General features: G+C 50.8%; 2 protein-coding genes across 4 annotated transcripts in view; both read right to left on the bottom strand.

The window, feature by feature from the left end:
• Mbtps1 (membrane bound transcription factor peptidase, site 1) overlaps positions 1–5,877 on the bottom strand; it is a 53,738-nt gene extending 47,861 nt beyond the window's left edge. The window contains exon 1 of one of the 2 annotated variants that reach the window (XM_021169611.3): positions 5,754–5,877. The gene's annotated coding sequence lies outside the window, so the exon portion shown is untranslated. Of the gene's footprint in view, positions 1–5,503; positions 5,639–5,753 lie in introns of those variants that run through there. The other variant, XM_021169613.3, reaches the window with a different exon arrangement.
• A 2,820-nt stretch (positions 5,878–8,697) lies between these two features.
• Hsdl1 (hydroxysteroid dehydrogenase like 1) lies at positions 8,698–21,868 on the bottom strand. Of its 2 annotated transcripts, none has more exons than XM_021169452.2 (5): positions 21,759–21,868; positions 14,036–14,261; positions 12,704–13,149; positions 12,319–12,546; positions 8,698–10,828 (listed from the first exon to the last, which is right to left on the bottom strand). In XM_021169452.2, exons 2-5 carry the CDS (start codon positions 14,253–14,255, stop codon positions 10,730–10,732), a joined length of 993 nt encoding a protein of 330 aa, XP_021025111.1. In that variant the 5' UTR covers positions 14,256–14,261; positions 21,759–21,868; the 3' UTR covers positions 8,698–10,729. The 2 variants fall into 2 exon arrangements, with proteins under 2 accessions (XP_021025111.1, XP_085699675.1); XM_085843549.1 differs by having other exon boundaries at positions 14,036–14,220.
• Positions 21,869–21,888: the final 20 nt, after the last annotated feature.

Genomic DNA, 21,888 nt, shown 5'->3' with positions numbered 1-21,888 from the left:
TGGGAAAACAGATCCCAACACAAACCAAGTGGAAGCATAAGGAAACTTCTGCTGTTTACACAGCTTCAAAATGCTGCCCATTAAAATACATATTTACAAAGGGGAAGAGTGATTTTATTACTCTATACAAGCCAACCAGCCACAGGCAAGGCGCCCAGCCCGCCCCCTCCAGAACCCTATTTGTGAGGTTCCTTCCAAAACTTCACAGCAGTCAAATCACCAGGAGGCATCAGATAAACCCCAAGGCCATTGCATGAAGTGACCTACCAGTCACCAGCTGTACAGTGACACCCAGTAGATAAGACATGCCAGTAGACAGCATTGACTAAAATGAAACGGGAGTGTGGCTGACCATGGGGATCTATTGATGACCGGTTCCCATCCCACTGCCCCCTCCATCTAAGAATATGTAAATCCTTTACATAATGGCACAGCACTTCCATAGAAACTGTGCACTGAGCCGCCATGTAGGAACTGGGAACACAGCCCAGGCTCCTTCTAAGAGCAGCGAGCTCTTAACCCCTATCTATCAACACCCCCACATAGTTTCAATCAGTAATTGGCTGAATATGCGAATGTGGGCTGGGATATGTACTGGGGGTGGGAGAGCATCTAACCCCCAGTCTACAGAGCAGTCGTGCTTTCTGAAAGGCTTCAGTTAAAAACATTCTGTTCACATTAGCTTTAGCGCCTTCATCATTTATATTATAAACAAACAAAAAACAAGTAACTTTTTTTCTGGAAAAAAAGGTGGAGCACCCAGAATAGAGCTCATACTTAATAATTCCACAAATCTAGTAAGTATTCTCATGGTTTTGTTGTTTTGTTGAAATCTCAAATTGTCAATATGTACTAAAACCCTTAAAACTGTACCGAAAAGATTCTTCACCAGGAAAAAACCTTAACACTTACTTAGCATTTCTTGGTAGCAGGTGGATTCACTATCTTGTGATAACTCACGGAACACTCCTAACACCCTGTTACTACCAGCACTGAGTGAGAAAACAGGCCTAAAGGAGGAATGCCCTTGCTGCTCCTACACCCTGTCACTGAGTGGGGAAGCTGTCTGGGAACCCCAGTGTCTGAGTGACATTCTTCAGAGGGACGGAGCCTGATGTTTTACATCCAAGGATGTACAGTACAGCACTGTAGTGGGGAAGAGTTAGAAACTCTGTAAGCATGAAATAACAAGGGATGGAAGGGGAAACGATTATGGTTTGTCTGCATTACAGAATGCCCGGCAGCAACTTTTCGAATAAGACTGAATCATGGTCCCCGACAGATGCCCCACATCCTGACCCCCAGAACCTGTGGGTGTGACTGTATACAAGACTCAGCAGGATATGAGCACCCTCAGCTGGGAGGGCATCCTCCACCCTCTAGTCACTATAATGCCTCCTCCATACAGCTAAGGGGAAGGTTCAGACTTAGGACAATAAAAGCCAGGGTGTGGTTTCTGTTAGAAAGAAATCAAGGTGCCAAGGAATTACAGGCGGCTTGTATAAACAGAAGGAACCGGACCTCTCTGAGAGCCTCCAGAAAGACCCAGCTGTCAATACTGACTCTGAGACTCACTTTGGACTTCTGACCTCTAGAATGATAAAATGGTTTATGCTAGTAACAGAGAATGAGCTAATGAAGTATTAAAGAAATCAGTTCATGCACAGAATGGTCCAAGCTTTGCAGGTACACATCCCCTCAGTGAGACAGGGTCTTGTCTTGCTACACAGTCCTGGCTGTCCTGGATCTCGCTGTGTAGACCAGGATGGCCTCAAACTCAGCTCCACCTCCTTCCACCTCCTAAGTGCAGGCAGGCTTTGACTTTTAAAATCGCATCCATGCTACTGGAGAGATGACGCTGTGATTAGGAGCACTTGCTGTTCTTGGAGGACACAGGTTTGAGTCTCAGCACCCACATGGTAGTTCACAACCAACCCGAACTCCGGTTCAAGGGGATCCATCACTCTGCCTACCTCTGTGGACACCAGTGAGCACGTCATGAATATGCATACATTAGGCAAAATAAAGGTTAACCTATGAAGTTTCTGTATCTATGTACACAGGGAAAAAAAAAATCACACTGAAAGGTAACTAATAAAACAGCGCAAGCGCTGCAGCGGGGTGGCTCACTCCTCTCCACTTTATTACATTTCTTCACAGTTTAAAAAGAGCGTTATTGTTTTTATAATTAGACAAACCACATTGTTTATCATTTTAAATAAATCCTTTAAAATAAATTTTTAATGAGGAGGTTACATTTTCTGGTAAGACATACACACCAAAGATCAACTGTGAGCCAGGCATGATGGCGCACGCTTTTAACCCAGCACTCGAGAGGCAGAGGCAGAGGCAGGAGGGTTTCTGAGAGTTCAAGGCCAGCCTGGTCTACACAGTGAGTTCTAGGACAATCAAAGTTACATAGTGAGACCCTGTCTCAAAAACAAAATAACAACAAAAATCAGCATGCCAGACTTACTGATTTTGGTATACAGTGATCTTAAGCTATTCCTCTCTGAGTTGTTCCCACACATCTGTCTACAGTGACCTTCCTAGCTACAGAAGAACCTGCAGCACCTCATGGCCCCGCCCAGAAACTCCACAGGGACGCCACTCTACTTGCAGGGCCTCTTGAGGTTGCCCCTGGATCCACCAAGTAGTGATCAGACTTAATTCCCAGGCATCCTTGCAGAAGACCTGGTTATCTTCTATAAAAAGCATACCTACTAAAGAAGGCCTTTCCTGAGGGTGACTGCACTGCTCATATGGGTGGACTCAAGATGAGCCTGACATCAAATACTGCATGGGAAAGACACCTGCACCCCAGGGACAGATGCAACAGGTACAGTGTGACAGAGAGGAGAGTGAGCGTCAAGGGGCGACTAATATCTCTTTCAACTCTGAAATTCTTTTTACAATGTGCACATTGTAAGAGAACACCACCAAGATTACACTTCTGAGCATAATTTAAATATATCTAAAGTTATTTGCTTGGATATAATTTTTAAATCTAATTCAGGTGAGAGGAAATGACCCGTATCGCAGCCATCTAATTATGCTCCCATGCCCCACCTCTTCATAAACGAGTTTACTGAAATAACTCCGGTGAAGGCTGTTTAAACCATGAAAGGGTCCTATTCAATTTAATTAAACGTTGGCTGGAAAACGATCTCTTCTGAAACTCAACTGCACATTTGGCTGTATTCCCACCATTTAACAGGCTAACAATTAAGCTGTGCCAGAAGGTACTCTCTTAAAATAAAGGTGCGTATGGAGGCCTCGATGAGCCAGCGCTATTCAGTGTGTGTGACTGAGAAGCTGAGGTGTTTACTGCCTGTCCCTGCAGAGTCTGCTCTTGGTTCCTAGTCTCTGCACATCTAACAGGTACCAGCCAACCACAGACTAGGCCACCAAACTTCTTACTTTCCTCATTTTAGCTGAAATTCATTTCCTTATGAGGGGAAAATACTGTCAAGATTAATAGGAACATTGACTTAGTGGTTAAGAGCACTTACTGGTTTTCCAGAGGACCAGGGTTCTATTCCCCAGTACCCAAAGCTCTGGTCTCCTCAGGCAAGAGATGTGCAGACACATGCAGGCCAACCCTTTATATACATAAGAGAAATAAATCAAACGGTCAATAGGACCGATCAGATGGCGCTATGGGTAAAGGCACTTGCTGTGCTGGCCTGATGATCTGAGTTTGACCCCTTGAACCCTCATAAAGGAAAGACAAGAAAACCGACTCCACAGTTGTCCTCTGACCTCCACACGTGTGCACCTATATACATCATACATACGTGGACTTACAAAACATATCAAACCAGACTGCACCACTAGGAAAAAAATCCACTCATCGGTCACCTCCTACAATACCATTGGAAAGTCTGGATTCCTGAGCATTTCAGATCACTGGGTGGGTTCTGATCCCATCTATACCACCCCCAAAGCAATCAAGAGTTGTTAATAAGAGGCTGGAGACATGGCTCAGTAGTTAAGAACACTGGCTGCTCTTCCAGAAGACCCAGGTTGACCCCTTGCACCCATGTGGCAGCTTAGAACTGTCTGTAACTCCAGTTCCAGGGGACCCAACACCCTCACATACATATACAGGCAGGCAAAGCACCAATGAACATTGAAATGAACATAAATCACTTTAGGGAAAAAAAGAAGTTGCTAATAATATACAACTTTCTCCTCAACAGAAACCACTGAAGAGATTCCTTAGAGGAGCTGGGAAGATGGTCCATGGAGCACCAGGACTTGAATTAAGTCCCCAAAATTCACACAGAAAGCTGAGGTAGACTGCCCCTGGGAAACAGTGGCCCCTTAGTCTCGCTCAATCATAGGCTACAGAATCAGAGTCCCTGTCTCAAAAAAAATCAGGGGGAGTGTGATCAAGGAAGACCCCTGCAGAACTCTGGCCAACACACACACACACACACACACACACACACACACACACACATAGACTTCAGACTTCCCTTTGGTCCTTCTAGTCCAAAGACTGCCGACCATCAGAGAGAGAACAGAATCAGAGAATAAAGCATATGACAGCACCAAAAATGAACAAGATCTGACCAGAAAACATGCTCCTTCATTCCCGAGGGGGCGAGGGGGAGGCCTGCCGACATCGCATCACTTTTTAGATAGTAACAGCAAACTGTTGGTTATAAGGGGTGTTTGGAGACTGCAGGAGAGTCCTAATGGGCAAAAGTGCAGGTTCAAGCAGCCACTTCACCCTTACACTCAAAACAAAAACAAAAAAGTCCACAAAAAATCAGCTCTGTGGCCAAATGTGTCACATACTAAAAAGAAAAGACCTTGGCAAAAGGTATTCCACATGAATAGGGGTAACTGTGGGCTATTAAAACAACGGAATATCATCCAGCCGTAGAAGATGAAATACTGATTTACGCTACAACCATAAAAAAAGGGTACTGATTTATGCAACAACATAGATGAATTCTGGAAACAAGGCACCAAAGGCCACATGCGACTCCTGACCCACTATTCCCAAAAGGCAAACCTAAGGAGACAGGTCCATCGGTGACTAAGATAGCAGACTAAAAATCGGTTCTAACCACAGCAGGGTACCGGGAGTCTGGGGAGTGGTTCTCAAAGCGGGCTGTGGTGCCGACTTAACTGCTCCGCAAGATGACACAAAGTCACAGGGCGGGACCACTTAATACAAGTGACCCTGTGATACATGGACACTTTATAGAAATCACGTTCTTGCGTTTAAAAAATAACGGTAAGTGGTGTGGCGCTGTACGTCTTTAATCCCAGCGCCAGGCAGAGACACGAGTTCAAAAGCTAGCTTGAGCTACTCAGACCTTGTCTTAAATAACTTTTTCCCCCCACTAGTTTTGCAGATTTTAATGCTTTTCTCTGTCCGGTTTTTTCATTCGCTTCCAAACCTAGGGGTTGTTAGCGAGGCTGACGCCAGAATGAAATCTTCAAGTGCTCCTCCCGTCCCTTCAAAGCGCCGCTCGAAAACACCTACAGCAAATGCGAGTCCGAGCCGCGCTGTGCACAGAGCTGCAGCCCGGTTCCCCGGGGCTCGCGACCGCAGGGCTCTGCGGAGGCGAACGGCGCGTGCGCACCGCGGCGCGCAGGCGCAGGCCAGGCCGCCGCCGCCGCCGCTCCGGGCCAATTTCCGAGGAAGCAGCTGCGATTGCCGGCGGCCCCCGCGCGGGCAGCGGGCGGCTGGGCCTACGGCGCTGCCGGCTCTCGGCCGCCGCCGGCAGACGTACCTGCGTCCGCCTCAGGCTCGGGGTCGGCGGACCCGGGAGAACGGTGGCCCCGCTGCGAACACGCCTCGGGTCTCCATTCGGGGGATGTTTACTCGCAAGTCTCGCGAGACCACGCCGCTGGGGCCGGGGGTGGGGTAGGGGGGCGGGAAACGACGGCCCGGCGTGCTCTGCGCGCCCGCGACCTGCGTGCGCGCTCCTGACGGCCCGGCACCGAGGCGAGAGGCAGTGCGGAGCTCTCGCGATATTTGCTGTCTTGGGGGAAGGGGCGGAGCCGAGGGCGGGGCCAAATCGCCCTCTCTGGGTATATATAGGGAACCCTGGCGGTTTAGGTTTCTCCAGGTTTCCTGGCCTGGAAACTCCGGAAGGGTGCGAGCACCTTTGCGAGGCTGAAGTGGGACGGCGCCTATCCAATCCTTGCGTTCTCTTGCTACTCCCATGGCCCCAATTTATTACTGCTGCCAGGAGGGTACATCTGCATCTTGAGAAACAGGAAAGGCGTTTGTAACACCAACTATTTACCATTTGGAACAAACAGGACCAAGGTGAATATCGTCTGGTAAAACGCACTTGAGCAATTTAGACACCTGTAGAACGGGCTCATTCTCAGCCTTAGTACTGAGCTGGATCGATCACTCTTGGCCCTGGCACAACCTAAGTGTACTCGGGGACTGTGACTGAAGCAAACAGGATGGAGAAGACAAACCCAGAGTCCTAGGCTCACGAGCCTTGGCTGCCAAACCTGGGATGGAAACTGGGTTTTGCACTGGGACCTCCAGCCGAGCAAAATCAAGAAAAGGGGATCCGGACCCGGGATTTGGGTCAGGGTGTGGAGAGGACCTTGTGCAGCACTCTTGTTGTGTTTTTCCTCAGGTGTTCAGTCAGAGGAGTGCATGTAAAGAGGGGACAGTACTCTTGTATAGGAGCCAAGTTTCCATCCCAGAACCTACTCACTGTAACTCAGCTCCAGAGGGGTCAGGTTTTTGGCCTCTGAGGGCACCTGCACGCCTATGCATAATCCTACACAGACATACAAACGAGATTTTAAAAGGGCGGTTCTGAGACAGTAGCCCCACACATTGAAAAGGATAGAATGCATTTATTCCCAGGTTCCAGAATCCTATGGATAACCCATCGTTCGGGAAACTCGCTGTGGCAACCCCATTGCCTGCCCACTCTCTGTCTTCAATCGTGCTCTTGGCCTGATGTCTCCCTGCTAATTCACCACACTCTCCCCAAGGTCTTCTGTCCTTCAGCTGCCTGAAGCCCAGTAATTAGAAGACCCTTGCTGGCTCAGGAGAAGCTGGGAGCAATAAGTTGATGTCATAAAGGGCCCATTAAGCCTGCATACAGTAGACTTTAGCTAAAGGAGTGCTCAGGGCTGAGTAGTGTACTAACCAGACTGTAGGAAAGAGACCGCTGTACCACGAATGTAATTAAAGTTTTGGTTTTCTGAGTGTTTCTGTTAAGATCTGTTCCCTCAGATCACCACTGATTAGGGACAGGACAAATGGAGACACCCCCGGCCATCAGGAACACTCCCGTATCAAAGACCATGCCTCTGTTAGAAAGTTCAAAGGGGGTACTGGGTCACAACACCACTGAATCCTGGTCCTCATTAAGTCCAGGTTCTCGTATCAGGAAGAGCAATATTCTGCCATGGACGCATGCTGACCCTGGCTAACAGCTGCCTAGGGGCTGTCTCAGAATAACTAGAGCAATTACTTTCCGTTGTAAATCCCCCACTTGTTCAAACAACCAAACTTAGGAATTTTATCACTGTGGTTCTGTAGCGAAGTGTGTTATATAGGGAGGACCCGTGCAGTCACATACAAATGCTATTTCATTTGATCCAGGGGACTTAAGCATCTGCAGATTTTGGTGATCATGGGGCTCCCAGAACTGCTCCCCTCAGACATCAAGGGATAACTCTGTAGTAACCATGTGACCACGGGGCTGCCAGAAGGAGGCTTGCTGTCACTGTCCACAAACACATCAAAACTCAAAGCACATAGGAGGCATGGTCAGTCCTGAGTCAGGGACTGTGCCAAGCTCACTGTGGGTAGAGAGGAGCAGAGGCTGAGGGCAGAGGTCATCAAGACTGGGGAACCACCACCAATCCTCCGGTTCCCAAACAGGAAGAGGTTTTACATCACGGAAGTAAGCAAAATGAAAATGGCTGATCGGGGGCTAGAGAGGTTTAGTTCAGTGGTTAAGGGCACTTCCTGCTCTTCCAGAGGACCTAATAAGTTCAGTTCCCAGAACTCCCTCAGGTAGCTCACGACCACCTGGAACTGCAGGGATCTCTGACTCTCTTCTGCACATGTGGCAGACACTCACATAGATGAATAAATACCAAAAAAATAATAATAAAAAAGATCAATAAAAGGGGTCTGGAGAGATGATGACTCAATAGTGAAGAACACAGGTTATTCTCATAGAGGACCCAGGTTTGATCCCCACTGCCCACATGGTAGCTCATAACCACCTGTACCTCTGGTTCCAACAGCACCTGCATGCATGTGGTGCATGCGTACAAGCTCCCACAGCCAAACATACATGCATGCATGCATACATACATACATGCATTCGTGCATACATACAATTAGCCTAAGAAACACACCTCAGAAGGAAAAAACTGGTAAGAACTCTATTCCTTCTCACTCTCTAAAACCTGCCACAACTGGCCTCTGTAACTCCTGTACAACTGAAACCGTTCATGCTGAGCCATCCCACCACATCTACACCACCAAGTGCACAGCCCATCCTCAGCTACTCAGCCAGAGGACGCGGGACAGGGAGGTCCCTCGGGTGCCCAGTAGGCAGTAGGCACAACGGTGTGCACCCTGTTGTTTTACCAATGACAACCATGGGTGTTGATTGGTCAACTTCTGCTCATAATATCTGTAGGGGAAAAAAAAAAGAAAGAAAGAAAAGGAACCTCTGGTGGCGGTGACACCTGAAGGAAACGGTGATGCTTTTATTGTTACGTTCTGATTCACAGGATGAGTTACAAAGGTTCAGAGTTCCTCCTTCCTTGGTAAAAAGCCATGTCCACCGTGGGCAGGCAGACTAACTCAGCAGCGAGGGTCTGCCTATGAGAGCTAGGAAGCCTAAAGGTGCCTGGTTCAGCAGCCACGGATCTCTGTGCTCCGAGTTCTAGCTGAGTCCTGCTGAGAGAACATCACTGACTCATCATGGATCAAGCGACTCCGCACTTGATAGACAAGTCTGAATACTGGGCCACAGGACCTTACACAGAGCGGACAGTGCGTCTCTGCTGCTGTTTTTGTTTCCTGAACCAGAGTTTCACTATATAGCCTACGCTGTCCATGAACCCCTCAGTCTCCTGCCTTCCTCCCTACCATGCGTGATTAGGTCTCACGTGGAGGAACTGCTGCCTATCACATGCACGCAGGTTCTCAGCAGGAAGGCAGCCGTCCCCGCTGAGGCTCCTCCTCCTCTGTCTCCAAGCATGGTGGTCTGCCCATGATCTGAGGACGTGAAGACACTGATCTAGATCCGAGTCACAACCGAAAATGGCACATCTGATGTCCTGGGCAAAGTGCACTTGGGCCTACAGGTGACGGGATGTCACTAAAGCAACTCCACCCAAGTCCCATTGTCTCACTTCCCAGGCAGCGCAGCACCACAAGAGTCAAGGCCACATCCTCCACTCTGCACAAGCCGCCATGACTTCCAGGCTTCCACGTGCTGGGTATGAGACCCTCCCAAGAGGTTGGTTTTATAAACCAACTAAAGCCACTAAGTTTCAGTGTGCCCCCATATTGTGGGATTTACATAAAGCACCCTCACACTAATAAAAGCATTCCCTACAATGTACACATTCATCACACAGGCTAAAAACGAGCTTCTAACATCACTTCAATAACTACCTTATACCACGCACAAAAGCTGCCCATATTTTAACCACTATTCCACAAACACGTGATGATTTTATCAACAAGGCTCCTGGGGAGAAATTGGATTACATAGACAAGTGTATGAAAGCCAGCTCTAACAAGCCCTGAAGGGGGTCGGTTAGAACCAACTCACTGAGGAACCGCCACTTAAGCACAGCTGTTACCTTAGAAATCCAAAGACAACCTGTTATGTGCCCCAGCCTAGGAACAAAACCCACCTACAGAGTGGGAAAGACAAAACCACTCAAAGAAACAAGGTCGGACGTGGCAAGCCCACACAGCCTAAAGCCAGAAAGGCTTTCAGCACATGAAAGGGAGTAACCCAGGCGTTCACTCTGGGAAGGGCTCCCTCATTACCTCGTCTTGACAGAGTCTACTGTAAAGTCTTATCGATAACTTCACCCAGACACACAACACACACATGGTTCTAGGGGACCTTAGGGAAAGGCCGTGTACGTACACACAGACACCCCCCATGGAGCTATGCGGCGTGAGAGATACACGTCTACTGTTAACCCCTGTTCTCCCAGTTCACAGTTTGAAAATAACACTTTTTTGTTGTCTTCCTGATGAACATTAATTTTTTTTTTTCAAAGACAGGTTTAACTGCATGTCCCTGGCTGGCCTGGAACTCACTATGTAGCCCAGGCCTGTCTCAAGCTCCCAAGTGCTGGCATTAAAGGCGTGAGCCCCCACGCCCAGCGTGAGGAACATCTTGAAAGCCAATACTATAATCAATCACCTGTAAAAGGGAAACAGGTGACTTCTCAAAACAAAAAAGACCAACACAAGACGGACAATACAGGAGTGAGCCGGTCACGCTCCAAGTGTCAAGGAAGCAGCCCGTTCTGTCCTCAGGCTTCATGGCCATGCGCCCTGGGCCACCCATGTGGTCCCTGAGGTTTGCTCACAGACGTAACAGTCGGCCTCATGAAGGATGGTGATGCACTAGGGACTCGGTAGGAGACGATACACAGGCGGAGTGAATGTGTTCTTCCAAACGCCAGAAACTGTAGGTGACCGTGGCTTAGCCAAGCTTCTCTCCAGCCTCCTGGCTCAGGCTTGGCAGGATAAGGCCTCTTTCCGTAAGGAGCGGTTGAGGAGGTTTGCACCCCACACCCAGAGCCACTCGGGCATATACTGTGCAAAGAGGAACTACAAATGAGAGACAAAGGAGATGTGGTTAGAGTCCTGAGCTAGGAGAGCCGAAGAAACAATGGGTGCGGATCAGTGTGGGGTGCTCTGGGCAGCCTTAGCTCTCATCAGGAAGTGCAGCCAAAACTGATGGAAAGGATGCGTTGAAGGTGTCCTCACTCAGGAGTGTGCCTTTGAAGCCCCAGTGCCTCATGTCTGTACCCTGAGGACAATCTGTTCAGGTTGCACTTGCACCAAGGTAGCCGAGCTTACCAGCCTGCACCCCAGGGCCTAGGTAAAAACCAGTCTGGTGAGCTCATTGATGTGAGCTCACATATGCGCTGCAGCTAAGACGCTGCTTTCACAGATACGGTCAAAGTGTCTTGCCACCCACTGTCCTCGAAGCTGCATCCCTAAGAGGACGGCAAGGCCCTGGAGCTGCTTCTGTTCTGTTTTTGAGAAAGAAAAGGTCTCACTCCATAGGCCAGGCTGGCCCTAAGTAGAGGTCCTCCCACCTCAGCCTCTTGACAACTGAAGAGATGCTAGGCTATCAAATCCAGCCCAAGATGACCAAGGCCAAGCCTCTCTGCTCACTGCTTTAGGTATTATGGACTCGGAAACAGCTCCCCAGACAGCTTCTCAGGCCAGCTGCGGCTCTGAGCTGCAGACAGGTGTGAGAAGTCACTGCTGACTGCCTCACACATTTATCTTGTGGTGGGAAATTCAATTATCTTTATGTATAACATCCCCCAAAGTATTTACCTGATAATCAGAAATTGCCCAGTGAAATTCTAAATTCGGGCACATCTATTTCTACTATAGATAATAAAAAGCAAATTACTGTAAATCATTTAGTTACTGGCCTACTGATCAAAATCACAATTTAAAATATTTCATAAATCTCAGATCTTTTCAGATGTGTGTGCATGGGGGCAGGGGCGGGGATGCCCAGCATAGTGTGCGTGGAGACCCAAGGATAACTTGTGGGAGGCAGGTCTCTCCTATCACGTGGGTCTTGGAGAGCAAACTCAGATCAACGGGCCTGGTGGCAAGCACCTTGACCGGCTGAGCCATCTGGCTGGCCCTCAAGTACTCTTAAGATCTTTGTTCTGTCTGAACAACAATCACAACAAAAATCTTAGGTTCGGTTGTAGGTCTCCTGAGGAGATGAGTCCGAGAATGAAATGTGTAGAGGCTGATTAGACACCATGGCGAAGAGCCCACGGCCCTGATGGCTTTCTGGATGGGGCTGTGCAAGGAGCATTTCCCCTTCAGGCCTCACAGGACCTCTGCCCTGAAATCCCTACTGAGCACCCAGTATCCTCACACCCCACACACTCCGAGGCAGCCTGCTTCCTGTGTTAAGGGTGACAAAGGAAATTTGAGAAGTTTTGCATTAATCACCTCACCCTGCAACCAAAATCACTGAGAGCATGGGGCGTGGATGTGAGGATTTACAACCCTCCCGCCCTGGTGCAGCTCCCGGGGCTCTGGGCTGACCGTGGTGCTACCTGAATGGAATGGGACCAGTAGCCTGTGGTCCTTTTTGAAATGCCCAGGGTCGACACTGCATGCTGAGCATACACTCTCGGCGACGGCGCCAGCCACGGGCATCTGTGCAGGAAGCTGGCAGGCGCAGTCCCGCTGCTGGGCACGTAGAAGGGGATCAGACTCTGCACAAAGATCCCCTTAGAGGCATACTCGTACTGCAGGGCTCGGCTGAAGTGGTCCAGATAGGCCTGGGGGGCAGAGGAGGAGGACTTATAACCTGGAAGGAACTTGAAAGCAACCCCAGGAGCAGAGAGGCTTGCCTGTCCCCACCTGCGGGGAAAGTGCCAACGTAAGCAACTGGGAGCTGCCTACTTTCAGACCAGCCCACAGGGACAAGAGCCTTACCTTGGACGCAGAGAAAGCAGCCAGCTGTGGGGTGGGCTTGCAGCAGGAGCCAGAAGACACGGTGACGATGGCACCCTTCTTTCTCTCCACCATCCCCGGCAGCACGATGTGCACCATCAGGCTGGCGGCTGCGATGTTCACGTTCACGATGTCCCAGAGCGTGTCCTCGGGCACCTGGCTGAAATACTGAGGGTAGGGGTAGAACGCACCCATGTCGTTCACCAGGATGCCAATGTCTCTGTCTCTCAGGGCTTCTCGGATGGGGGCATAAATCTCCCGGCCTCTGCTGAAGTCTGCCACCAGGACAAACGTCTCTACCCTGTAGGTGTCAGCTATGTGCTTGGCCACGGCCTGTAGCTTCTCCTCTTCCTGGCTGATCAGGATGACATTGAGTCCGTGGCTCGCTAACTCCTCCGCGTAGGCCTTCCCAATGCCATCTGTTGCCCCTGCAAGGCAAGCCAGGAGCCATGAACACGTTGAAACATGGTATCCTTAAAGAGATCCAATCCACTCCCTGTTGATCTCATCAGAGAAGAATGCACACCGGAAAAAGGCATAACACCTGTCAGTCAAGGACAATGGTGAATCCTAACCCTGCAGACCCCCAGGCAGGGATTAGCAAGATGGCTCAGTGGGTAGAGGTGCTTGCTGCCCAGACAACCTGAGTTCAAATCCTAGGACCCACATGGTGGAAGGGAGGACTCCCACAAGTTGTTTCCAGACCATTCCATGTGCACAGTGGCACACTGTAGAGACCTTTATGTGTGTGCGAGTGCCCACGCTCAGAGCCCTGGAGTAAGTCGCTATAGAAATCTGTTTCCAAACTTGCACCTGACTTGCTCAGGTGTCAGGGTGGGCTTTCTAGGTCACAGAGATAAATCACAATGCAATTCAAAACCGAGAACACTGACTGTCTCAGAGGATAATTTCAAAACACAGATCAGAGCCTGGCATGGTGGCGCACGCCTTTATTCCCAGCACTCGGGAGGCAGAGGCAGGCAGATTTGAGTTCAAGGCTAGCCTGGTCTACAAAAGTGAGTTCCAGGACAGCCAGGGCTATACAGAGAAACCTTGTCTCGAAAAAAAACAAAACAAAAAACAAAAACACAGAGCAGGAAAGACATGTGGGGGTCGGGAAGGAGGGGCTGGGGACCAAGCTGGAGAAATGAGGAGGATGCCAGTCTGAGGGCAGGGCTCCTTGAAGTGAGGTGAGAGAGCACAGAACGAGGCCTCCCCAGGATGCAGAAGACTCCAGTTAAGTTCTGTAGCTCCCTGTTGGAAGCACTGACTTAAGGCACACCCCAGACAAAAAGGCCACCAAGCTGCAGTTACCACTGATGACCGCCCATCTTCCATACTGCTTGATCAGGTCGGGTCTGCTCCCCAGGCGAGGGATGAAGTGCAGCCTGACCAGGCTGTAGAAGTCACAGATGACGGTGATGCTCTTTCGGGCTGTGTACCAGGCTCCCACCAAGGCCAGGGCTTCCATGTAGCAATTGCAAGACCTGGCGATTTCCCTGTACAAGAGGTAGAAGCTGTCAACAGCAGCCATGGCGACCTGCAGGGACAGGAAGAGAGAGAGAGATGCTCTTTGTGGACGGAGCAAAACCAGAAGGAGCAGACATCCTCAGCAGGACGGAGAACCCTGGCCTTCACAGCTCTGCATTCACATAACCATTCCGAGAGCAGCCGGCCTGAGACTGGGAAGGCATGACCCCACTGGGTAACACCGGTGGCCTTCCAAGGAGATGATGCCAGAGAACTACTGAGCAACCGGATTCCTCTAAGACTCTTGATTCTGTGCTACCGGCGGCCTAAACAAAGATAAACTCGGGTGCCTACTTCAGAGCTGTAGGAGACACAATTATCACTGGGTGGCAGCCTGGGATGTATGTGTTCAGCTCCTGGCATTATTCAATCAGCAAGTACAGCGGACCTACGACCTCAAAAGTAACTAACAGAATAAACAGTCACAGCACGTGGCCTTGGCCCCAAGAAACATGCATATTAAATAAAAGGGGCACCCCCACCCCCACCGCCAATGAGGAGCTGGTAATCTTCCAGGACAACACAGCAAGCACCCTCCCTTATTAGTTTGGTTTGTTTGGTATTTTCCTTCCCGGCCTCTAGGTTCGAGGAAGTCCCACACATGTCTTCTAAGTGTATACACAGCAAACAGGCGCTAAAGGGTGGACGTGCCACACATATAGTGACAGGTGTTACACATCCAAGAAACAGGCAGGCATTGAACAACTAAAAAGCAACCCTGCCTGGGTACCTTAGCCTACGAGCAGGGGTGACCCTGGAGAGGTGGGCAGAGGCCAGGCATGGTCCTGACGGCATCACTAAGGGCTGAGCTCCATCCTGGGCCACAGCAGATGAGCCACTGTAGTCAGATGAGCCGAGAGGCTCACACACACATAGTGAGACAGGTGAGATGACACACGGGAAACTGGATTTCAAACCCCTCCCAGAAAGAAAACATGAGTGTTGTGGGGATGACTTCTGGAAGGAAATTCCGCTAAAGCAAGAGGAGGTGAGTACAGAAAATAGCAGGGAGGCAAAATGGCAGGAGCTTTGGGGAAGGAGCCAGTCCTCTGTGTCTAAGGCACCTTCTGCTTCTAACCTGACACAACTCAAGCTCTGTCAAGTTTCCCAGGAGGAAAAATGTAACAAACTAACCAGCAAGCCGGACCAGTGGGAGGCACAGGGAACCGTGAGAACTGACGGCCAGCCAGGGGCAACTGGGATTATACAGCCAGCGGCAGACAGCAGAGACACAGCAGCAAGCTGTGAGGCCCAGACCACAGGGGTGCTTCCCCAGTAAGCTCCAGATTTCTACCAGGTCCATAATCCAGCTGGCACGACAGTAAACTGTGAAAGGTCTTCTCAACCTGGAGTAGTGATGGGAACCCATCATCTCAGAATCTGGGAGGCTGACCAAGGAGGAGGCCAAAAAGCTGGGCTGTACACATAGTAATACCTTGTCTTCAAAAAATAAATATATAAATTAAAAAAGTATATACCAGGCCCCAGCTGAACTTGGTGGGTGATACACGCCTTTAATCCCAGCACTGGGAGGAAGAGGCAGGTGGATCTCTTCGAGGTCAATGCTAGCCTGGTCTACAGAGTAAGTTCCAGACCAGCCAGGGCTGCATAGTGGTGAACCCTGTCTCTCCCTCCCCCCCCCCCAAAAAGCAAAAGAAAATCAGGCCCCATGACACAGGTCTGTCATCATCCCAGCTACTGGAGAGGCCAAGGTGGGAAGATGGAGGTTTAAAGCCAGCCTGGAACTTAAATGACAAACATCTAAGGGTGCTGGAGGTGGAAGTGTGGTTCAGTGGCTTGTCCAACATGAGGTCCTGGCTACAGAGGGGCAGAGGGAGAAAAGAGAGAAGTGAGGGAGGGAGAGGAGGCAAAGATGGGGGTGGAGGAGAGTGATGGGTCGGACTGCTGAAGGTGCCTGACTGGGGTGGGAGGGTGGGGGGGGCTGCTCTGCTCTAAATCCTTGTCTCTACCCCAGTCTTCTCTTACCTCCCTGCTGCCAGTGCTGAGCCTGGTGCTACGCAGAGCTCCTCCTCTTAACGCTGAGCTGTGGAGGAAAGCCCACAACAAACAAACCGAGCTCAGCTGGGGAGACTCTGATGCAAAACTAAGAGCAAGAAGGCTTTCAAAACACAGCAAACTCTCTGCAGCAAAGCAAGGAGCAGGTGCCTGGTGACAGTCCCCTGGCTTGCAGGCACCGTGGAGAGGCCATGCCTTCCTTGTCCTGACTCTTCTTCTTAGGGACACATCATCAAATGGGATGAAAATCCATCCAGGTGACCAGGGGATCGATGGCAATCTCTACTGACCCAGCTGTGCCGGGAGCGCCGGCTGCTCACATCGACTCCTCGCTCTGTCTGTGGAAGGGTCACCCTCTTTCTGTACACTGCCTTCCTCAGGTCTCCTGCAGCACCCAAATTCCACACCACAGCAGCCATCCTGTGGACTCCGGGACCGGTGCCTGACCAAGTCTGGCTGGCCTGCCTGACCCCGGGAGCCCAACACTTCCTCCTGACCTGGCAGAAACGGCAGGAAGGAGAGGGACTTAAGGGGTTGGGGAGATTGCAGGGCTTGGCAGGATTCCCCACCCCTCCCCACCCCCACCCCCGAGACCCTTCCCCCAGCTCTCCACTCTCATGAGCTGTTTAGACAGTGGTTCCCCCACCTAGGGTGTGTTGACTTAGACAGAGGCACTGGCAGCCTTGAGGCTCTGGAGCCTTGAAGAAACCACCAGTCATTTCTCCCAGTCAGGTCAATGCGAGACCTGTCCCACGCCCTCTGAACTCACAGAAGCCTAATGTAGTCGAATGCCCGATTGTTTGTTAATAAAGCACAAAGTAAACTGACAGTCACTGGCCTCACACAGCAAAGTGTAAACCCAAACCACTCCACCAGGGCAACTAGGGCTGTCTAAGGCTGTCTAGGGCTCTCTAGGGCTGTCTAGGGCTGTCTAGGGCTGTCTAGGGCTGTCTAGGGCTGTCTAAGGCTGTCTAGGGCTGTCTAAGGCTGTCTAGGGCTGTCTAGGGCTGTCTAGGGCTGTCTAGGGCTGTCTAAGGCTGTCTAGGGCTGTCTAAGGCTGTCTAGGGCTGTCTAGGGCTGTCTAGGGCTGTCTAAGGCTGTCTAAGGCTGTCTAGGGCTGTCTAGGGCTGTCTAGGGCTGTCTAAGGCTGTCTAAGGCTGTCTAAGGCTGTCCGTCCGCGACCCAAGGCAACCTGAGAAATCCATCAGGAGCACCCTGGCCCGTGTGCCTGGGGACCCACGAAAAGGTAACTGGCCAGCTGTGAGTCAGGGTATTTGCAGGGCTGTTGAGGGAAGGGGCAAAACCAGGACCTGCATGGGGCACTTCTAAGAGACCAGTAAGAACCCTAGGACAAAGAGGAAGGGTGTGGAGCCAGCCAGCCCCCATCCCACAAACAGTCTTGAGGCATGACTGGACATTTCCACGTGTCCTTCGATGGGGACAGGAAGGTCAGAGGCAGAGCGAGGGACATGACCACGGTCTCCACAGGGTCACAGTCAAGGGCTGTGACTGACTCTGGGAGGCAGCAAGGTAAGGACAACCTTCACTGAGGTCTCCAGAGGGACCCTGCCGGGGCTGCGACTTCTGTGTGCTGAGGTGGACTTTGGTCTCTAAACTGCTGAACTATGAAGTAATGATCACTTAAGTCACTTCTGTGACTTGTTACAGAAGTATGGCAGACACAGGGGCAGATGCCGGGAGGAAGGAATGGACAGACAGATAACACATTGCCAGTCTGGAAGACACCGCACCAGGCCCTCGACCACAACTATGGAGTTTATGGGGAAGCAGCAAGCCCTTTGCTCTTGGACTGAAGGGTGAGCCTAAGGCTAGGAAGGGCTAAGGCCTCCTTGCCCAGGCACCGCAGGGCGCTTGTCTTCTGGCTCTGCTGTTCCTACTGAGTCCACACTGGACAACAAACCCCGAGTCCTGCTTAGCCTTCTAAGCCAGCTCCTTCTTGGTTCAAAGCCCCAGCCAGCCTCGAGGACCAGCCTCCTCTCTCTAAGCCTAAGGACTTCACCTCAATCAACCCAACCCTACCCTCTACTGCTCTAACATAACATTTCACTTCTGACTCTGCAACTGGAACTTAGGCTTCCAGAGGTCAGGCGCTGTGTCCAAAACCAATTTCTCCATAATTAAAAGGTGGGGAGGGGGGCAGGCGTGGTGGCACACCTTCAGCCTCAGGACTCAGCAAAGCAGAAGCAAGCCGGTCTCTGTGGGTTCAAGAACAGCTTGTCTACAAGTGAGATCCTGTCTCAAAAAAAAAAAAAATTTTTTTTTAAAGAAAAAGCAACTAGAAAATACATTCAAAACATATAAACCTACTATGCATAGTTCAAAGGAAAATAAAGCACCTACTCAGTGACCAGCCCAATAGCAGCAGCATTCAGTGAACTCCAGGCTTCACCCTTGTCTCCTCTTCTATATTGAAGGGCACACCCTCCCAAAAGCTGGGTTTGCTTTTGGTGGTGGTGGTGGGTTTTTTTTTTTTTTTTTTTTTTTTTGAGACCCAGGCTGACCTTGAACTCTGGACCTTACCTCAGCATCCTGAATGCTGGCATCACAGCCAGTACCCCCAGCCCACTCCACTTCACAAGACTGCTGAGTACTGCCTGTCTGAGCGGCTCATGAGGAATCCCCAGTGTCCTGAGCTGAGCTGCATCCTCCTTTCTGGAGACTTCCCTACCAGCTGAGGTCTGAGCTTCCACGTACGACAATTCGACAGCCCCACATATAATTTCTATCCATGCCACCAGCAGCCCAGGGTGGTTTTGTGCCCTTCTGTACAGGGCCACCACTCAAATTCTTAATCATGCCTTGGGGACTAGTGCAGACATTCAGGAAGGGATGTGCTGGGCCACGAGGCACTCAGGGCTGCCACTCTACCTTGCCAATCCTTCCCACAGTGACAGGCCTGCCTCACCTGCCTCACAGGTGGGTGTGCACACTGCCGTCTCTGCGCCACGGGCAGGAACACCTAACACTCCACCCTCAAACAACAGGGTATAAGAGTGGTTAGTAAAGGGCCAAGACGCCTTTGAACCACAGTGCTGCTGTCTCTGAATCTCTGAAATGCCTGTTCCCATGTTTGCCGCTCCTCCTATCATCCAGTCGGTCTTCTTTCCTGAGAGGGAAATGACAAGACTCCTGGACACAGGCTCTCTCTACTGTCTCTCGATAGCAGCTAGCATGGCTGAAGCTGGAGGTCTTTGTTTCCAAATCCCTTCCTGTACAGGCGGGGCTCATCACGTTTTACTTCATCCTGAAAACCCCGACAGGGAACCTCCTCACAGTATCTTCTAGAAGTTCTCCTGATGGAAGTCTGTAGACCTGGATTTTGTAATGCTGGGAGACTGGCTTTCATTTATCTTTCGCAATGGCAGCACAGTGCCAAAATGCTGTGTATACAATATCTATGGCCTCAGTAAATAAATACAATATTGCCTTAGTAAATCCCATTAGATACTGTTTGTGCCAGAGCTCAAGTTTCATTCTTGAAGGGAAAAGAACGTTGTATCAGCACTCTGGCAAGCCTTGCCCTTGCAAACCCTGACATTCCAGGGGTTCCTTACCCTCCTCCATCTATTTTTAATCACTGATTGAATCGACAATGAGATGGAGAAAAAAAGAACAGCAACATAGGAACCGGAACCCAGGACTCTGACCCAAGAGCCAATACCCCTGAGCCCCAGGTCTCCACCTAGGCACGGGAAATTAAGGCAAGTGCAGGCCACTCCTAGGCTCTCATCCAAAAGAAGTGAAAGTTTTTGCCTGCATTAAAATTTTATAAAGTGGGCTCCTATCAGCCTAACTCACACTAGCCGAAAGATGAAAACTGTCCAAACGTCCATCCAGCAATGAACAAAACGTGGCCCGTGTACGACACACTGTGGAATACTGAGCTCTGAAAAGGAATGGGGCATGAACGCACACTATGGCATGAAAACATGAGGTTGGGGGACACAAAAGACCATTCAGCATACGGTCACATGTATAAAGTGTGTTTGCAATAAGGAAATCCAGAGACACAGAAAACACAAGGGGAAAGATGAGCCCAAACTGCAGCCCATGAGGTGGAATCCCTTTTTGTGGTTGTGGAAATTATCTGGAATAGGGCGGTGACACTTACTTAACACGGAATGTACTACAAAGTTCTGAATTGTACATTTCAAAATGGCTAAAATGATGGATTTTGTTACATGAATTTTGCCTCAATTTAAAAAATATGCACTGGGAACTGGGAAGATGGCTCAGCAGATTGTTTTTGCTGTGCAAGCTTGAGGACCTGAGCTGATGTCCCCAGCAGTATATAAGAGTGGGTATGTAAGCAGAACCAATTTGTAATTTCAGTATTGGGAAGAAAGGAGCAGACAAGAGGCCCGTGGGGGCCAGCCAGTCAGTCAAACATAAAGAAAAGTCTTGAGTTCTGTGAGAGACGTTTTCTCGAAAAAATAAGGTTGCAAGTGACAGACACTGACCCGTACGTAGCCTCCACACCCACACATAAATAAACAACATTCCCCTCTCCCCCAACACACACACACACACACACACACACACCCTCTACTGATAAAGTAACGTTGGACACATTGTGTCTGTAATATTTCAGCAATGACTAGGGTCACTCTGAAAAAGCCATCCCACCCTTGGAAATGAAGTTACACCACCACCACCTGTAAAAAGCGGCTAACGCTTCTCCCCTACGACGAGAATTCGATGGGGAGACGCACAAAAAGCACTTGCAACAGTGCCTTCCCGCCACCCCTCAATAAACCGGAGCCACTAGGCAGGATCATCGCTCAGGGTTCGATGCTAGCGACCGCTATTCGTACTGACCCGAGTTTATGAAGAAGCTAAGAGCGCTGTCCCCGCGGTTTCACTTTATCCCCTTCCTCAATCGCACCCGGGTGTACTACACAAGAGGAAGGAAACGGACGCAACGACATCCCAGGATCTCAGCGAAGGCTCGGCCCGGAGCCCTGGCAGGTGGTCGCTGAGACTCCCAGTGGGAACCCGAACCCGCTGCGGTCACCGCCCATGGGTGCGGCTGAGTCCTGGTAGCAGAACAGGGACTCCCTGCTAGTGTCCCATCCCTCCCCAGTGGCGCCCGGCACGGCCCAGCGACTCTGCAGAACCCACCCGGCTCTGCAGAAGCTGCGCGCTTTCTTCAGCAGCGCGGCCATTCTGCATCAGTCCTGAGACTTAGAACCCACTCAGACCTAGCGACCGGGAATAAAGGAGGATAAAGAGACACCGACAAAAGGGCGGTCCCGGGGCGTGTCGCCTGTGCGAGCCTCCTGCCGAGGACCAGGCCCGGGAAACCTGCTCAGGGAGCTGAGCGGCTGCCTAGAGCGCGGAACCAGAGTTCCCGGCTACGGGGCGCGGCGGGGGGAGTGCGTTCCCGAGGGTCGGGGTCCAGGGGGGCGTGGCCAGGGCCGGAAGCGGGGCGCGAGGGGTGTGAGGGGCGTGAGGGGCGCGGGCGCGATACCTGCAGCGAGAGGCGCGGTCTCCGAAGCCCGTCCCGCCCGCTGCCCGCGCGGCCGCCGCCCCGGGACACCGCCGCAGGTCCGCTACCCACGTGATCCGCGCACGCGCCCGGGTGGAGTTTCCCCCGTGCC

Source organism: Mus caroli, unplaced genomic scaffold (assembly GCF_978045245.1).
Source record: "Mus caroli unplaced genomic scaffold, Mus_caroli_1 scaffold_10, whole genome shotgun sequence".
NCBI lineage: Eukaryota > Metazoa > Chordata > Mammalia > Rodentia > Muridae > Mus > Mus caroli.
The sequence above is the reverse complement of the archived record's forward strand: the minus strand, read 5'-3'. Positions and strand labels throughout refer to the sequence as shown.

Coding starts and splice junctions, on each gene's coding strand:
- Hsdl1 (XM_021169452.2), bottom strand. CDS start 14,255: ATGGCTGCTGTTGACAGCTTCTACCTCTTGTACAGGGAAATCGCCAGG. Junction 13,150..14,035: donor AAGATGGGCGGTCATCAGTG/GTAACTGCAGCT, acceptor CTTGCCTTGCAG/GGGCAACAGATGGCATTGGG. Junction 10,829..12,318: donor ACTGGTCCCATTCCATTCAG/GTAGCACCACGG, acceptor TCTCATTTGTAG/TTCCTCTTTGCACAGTATAT.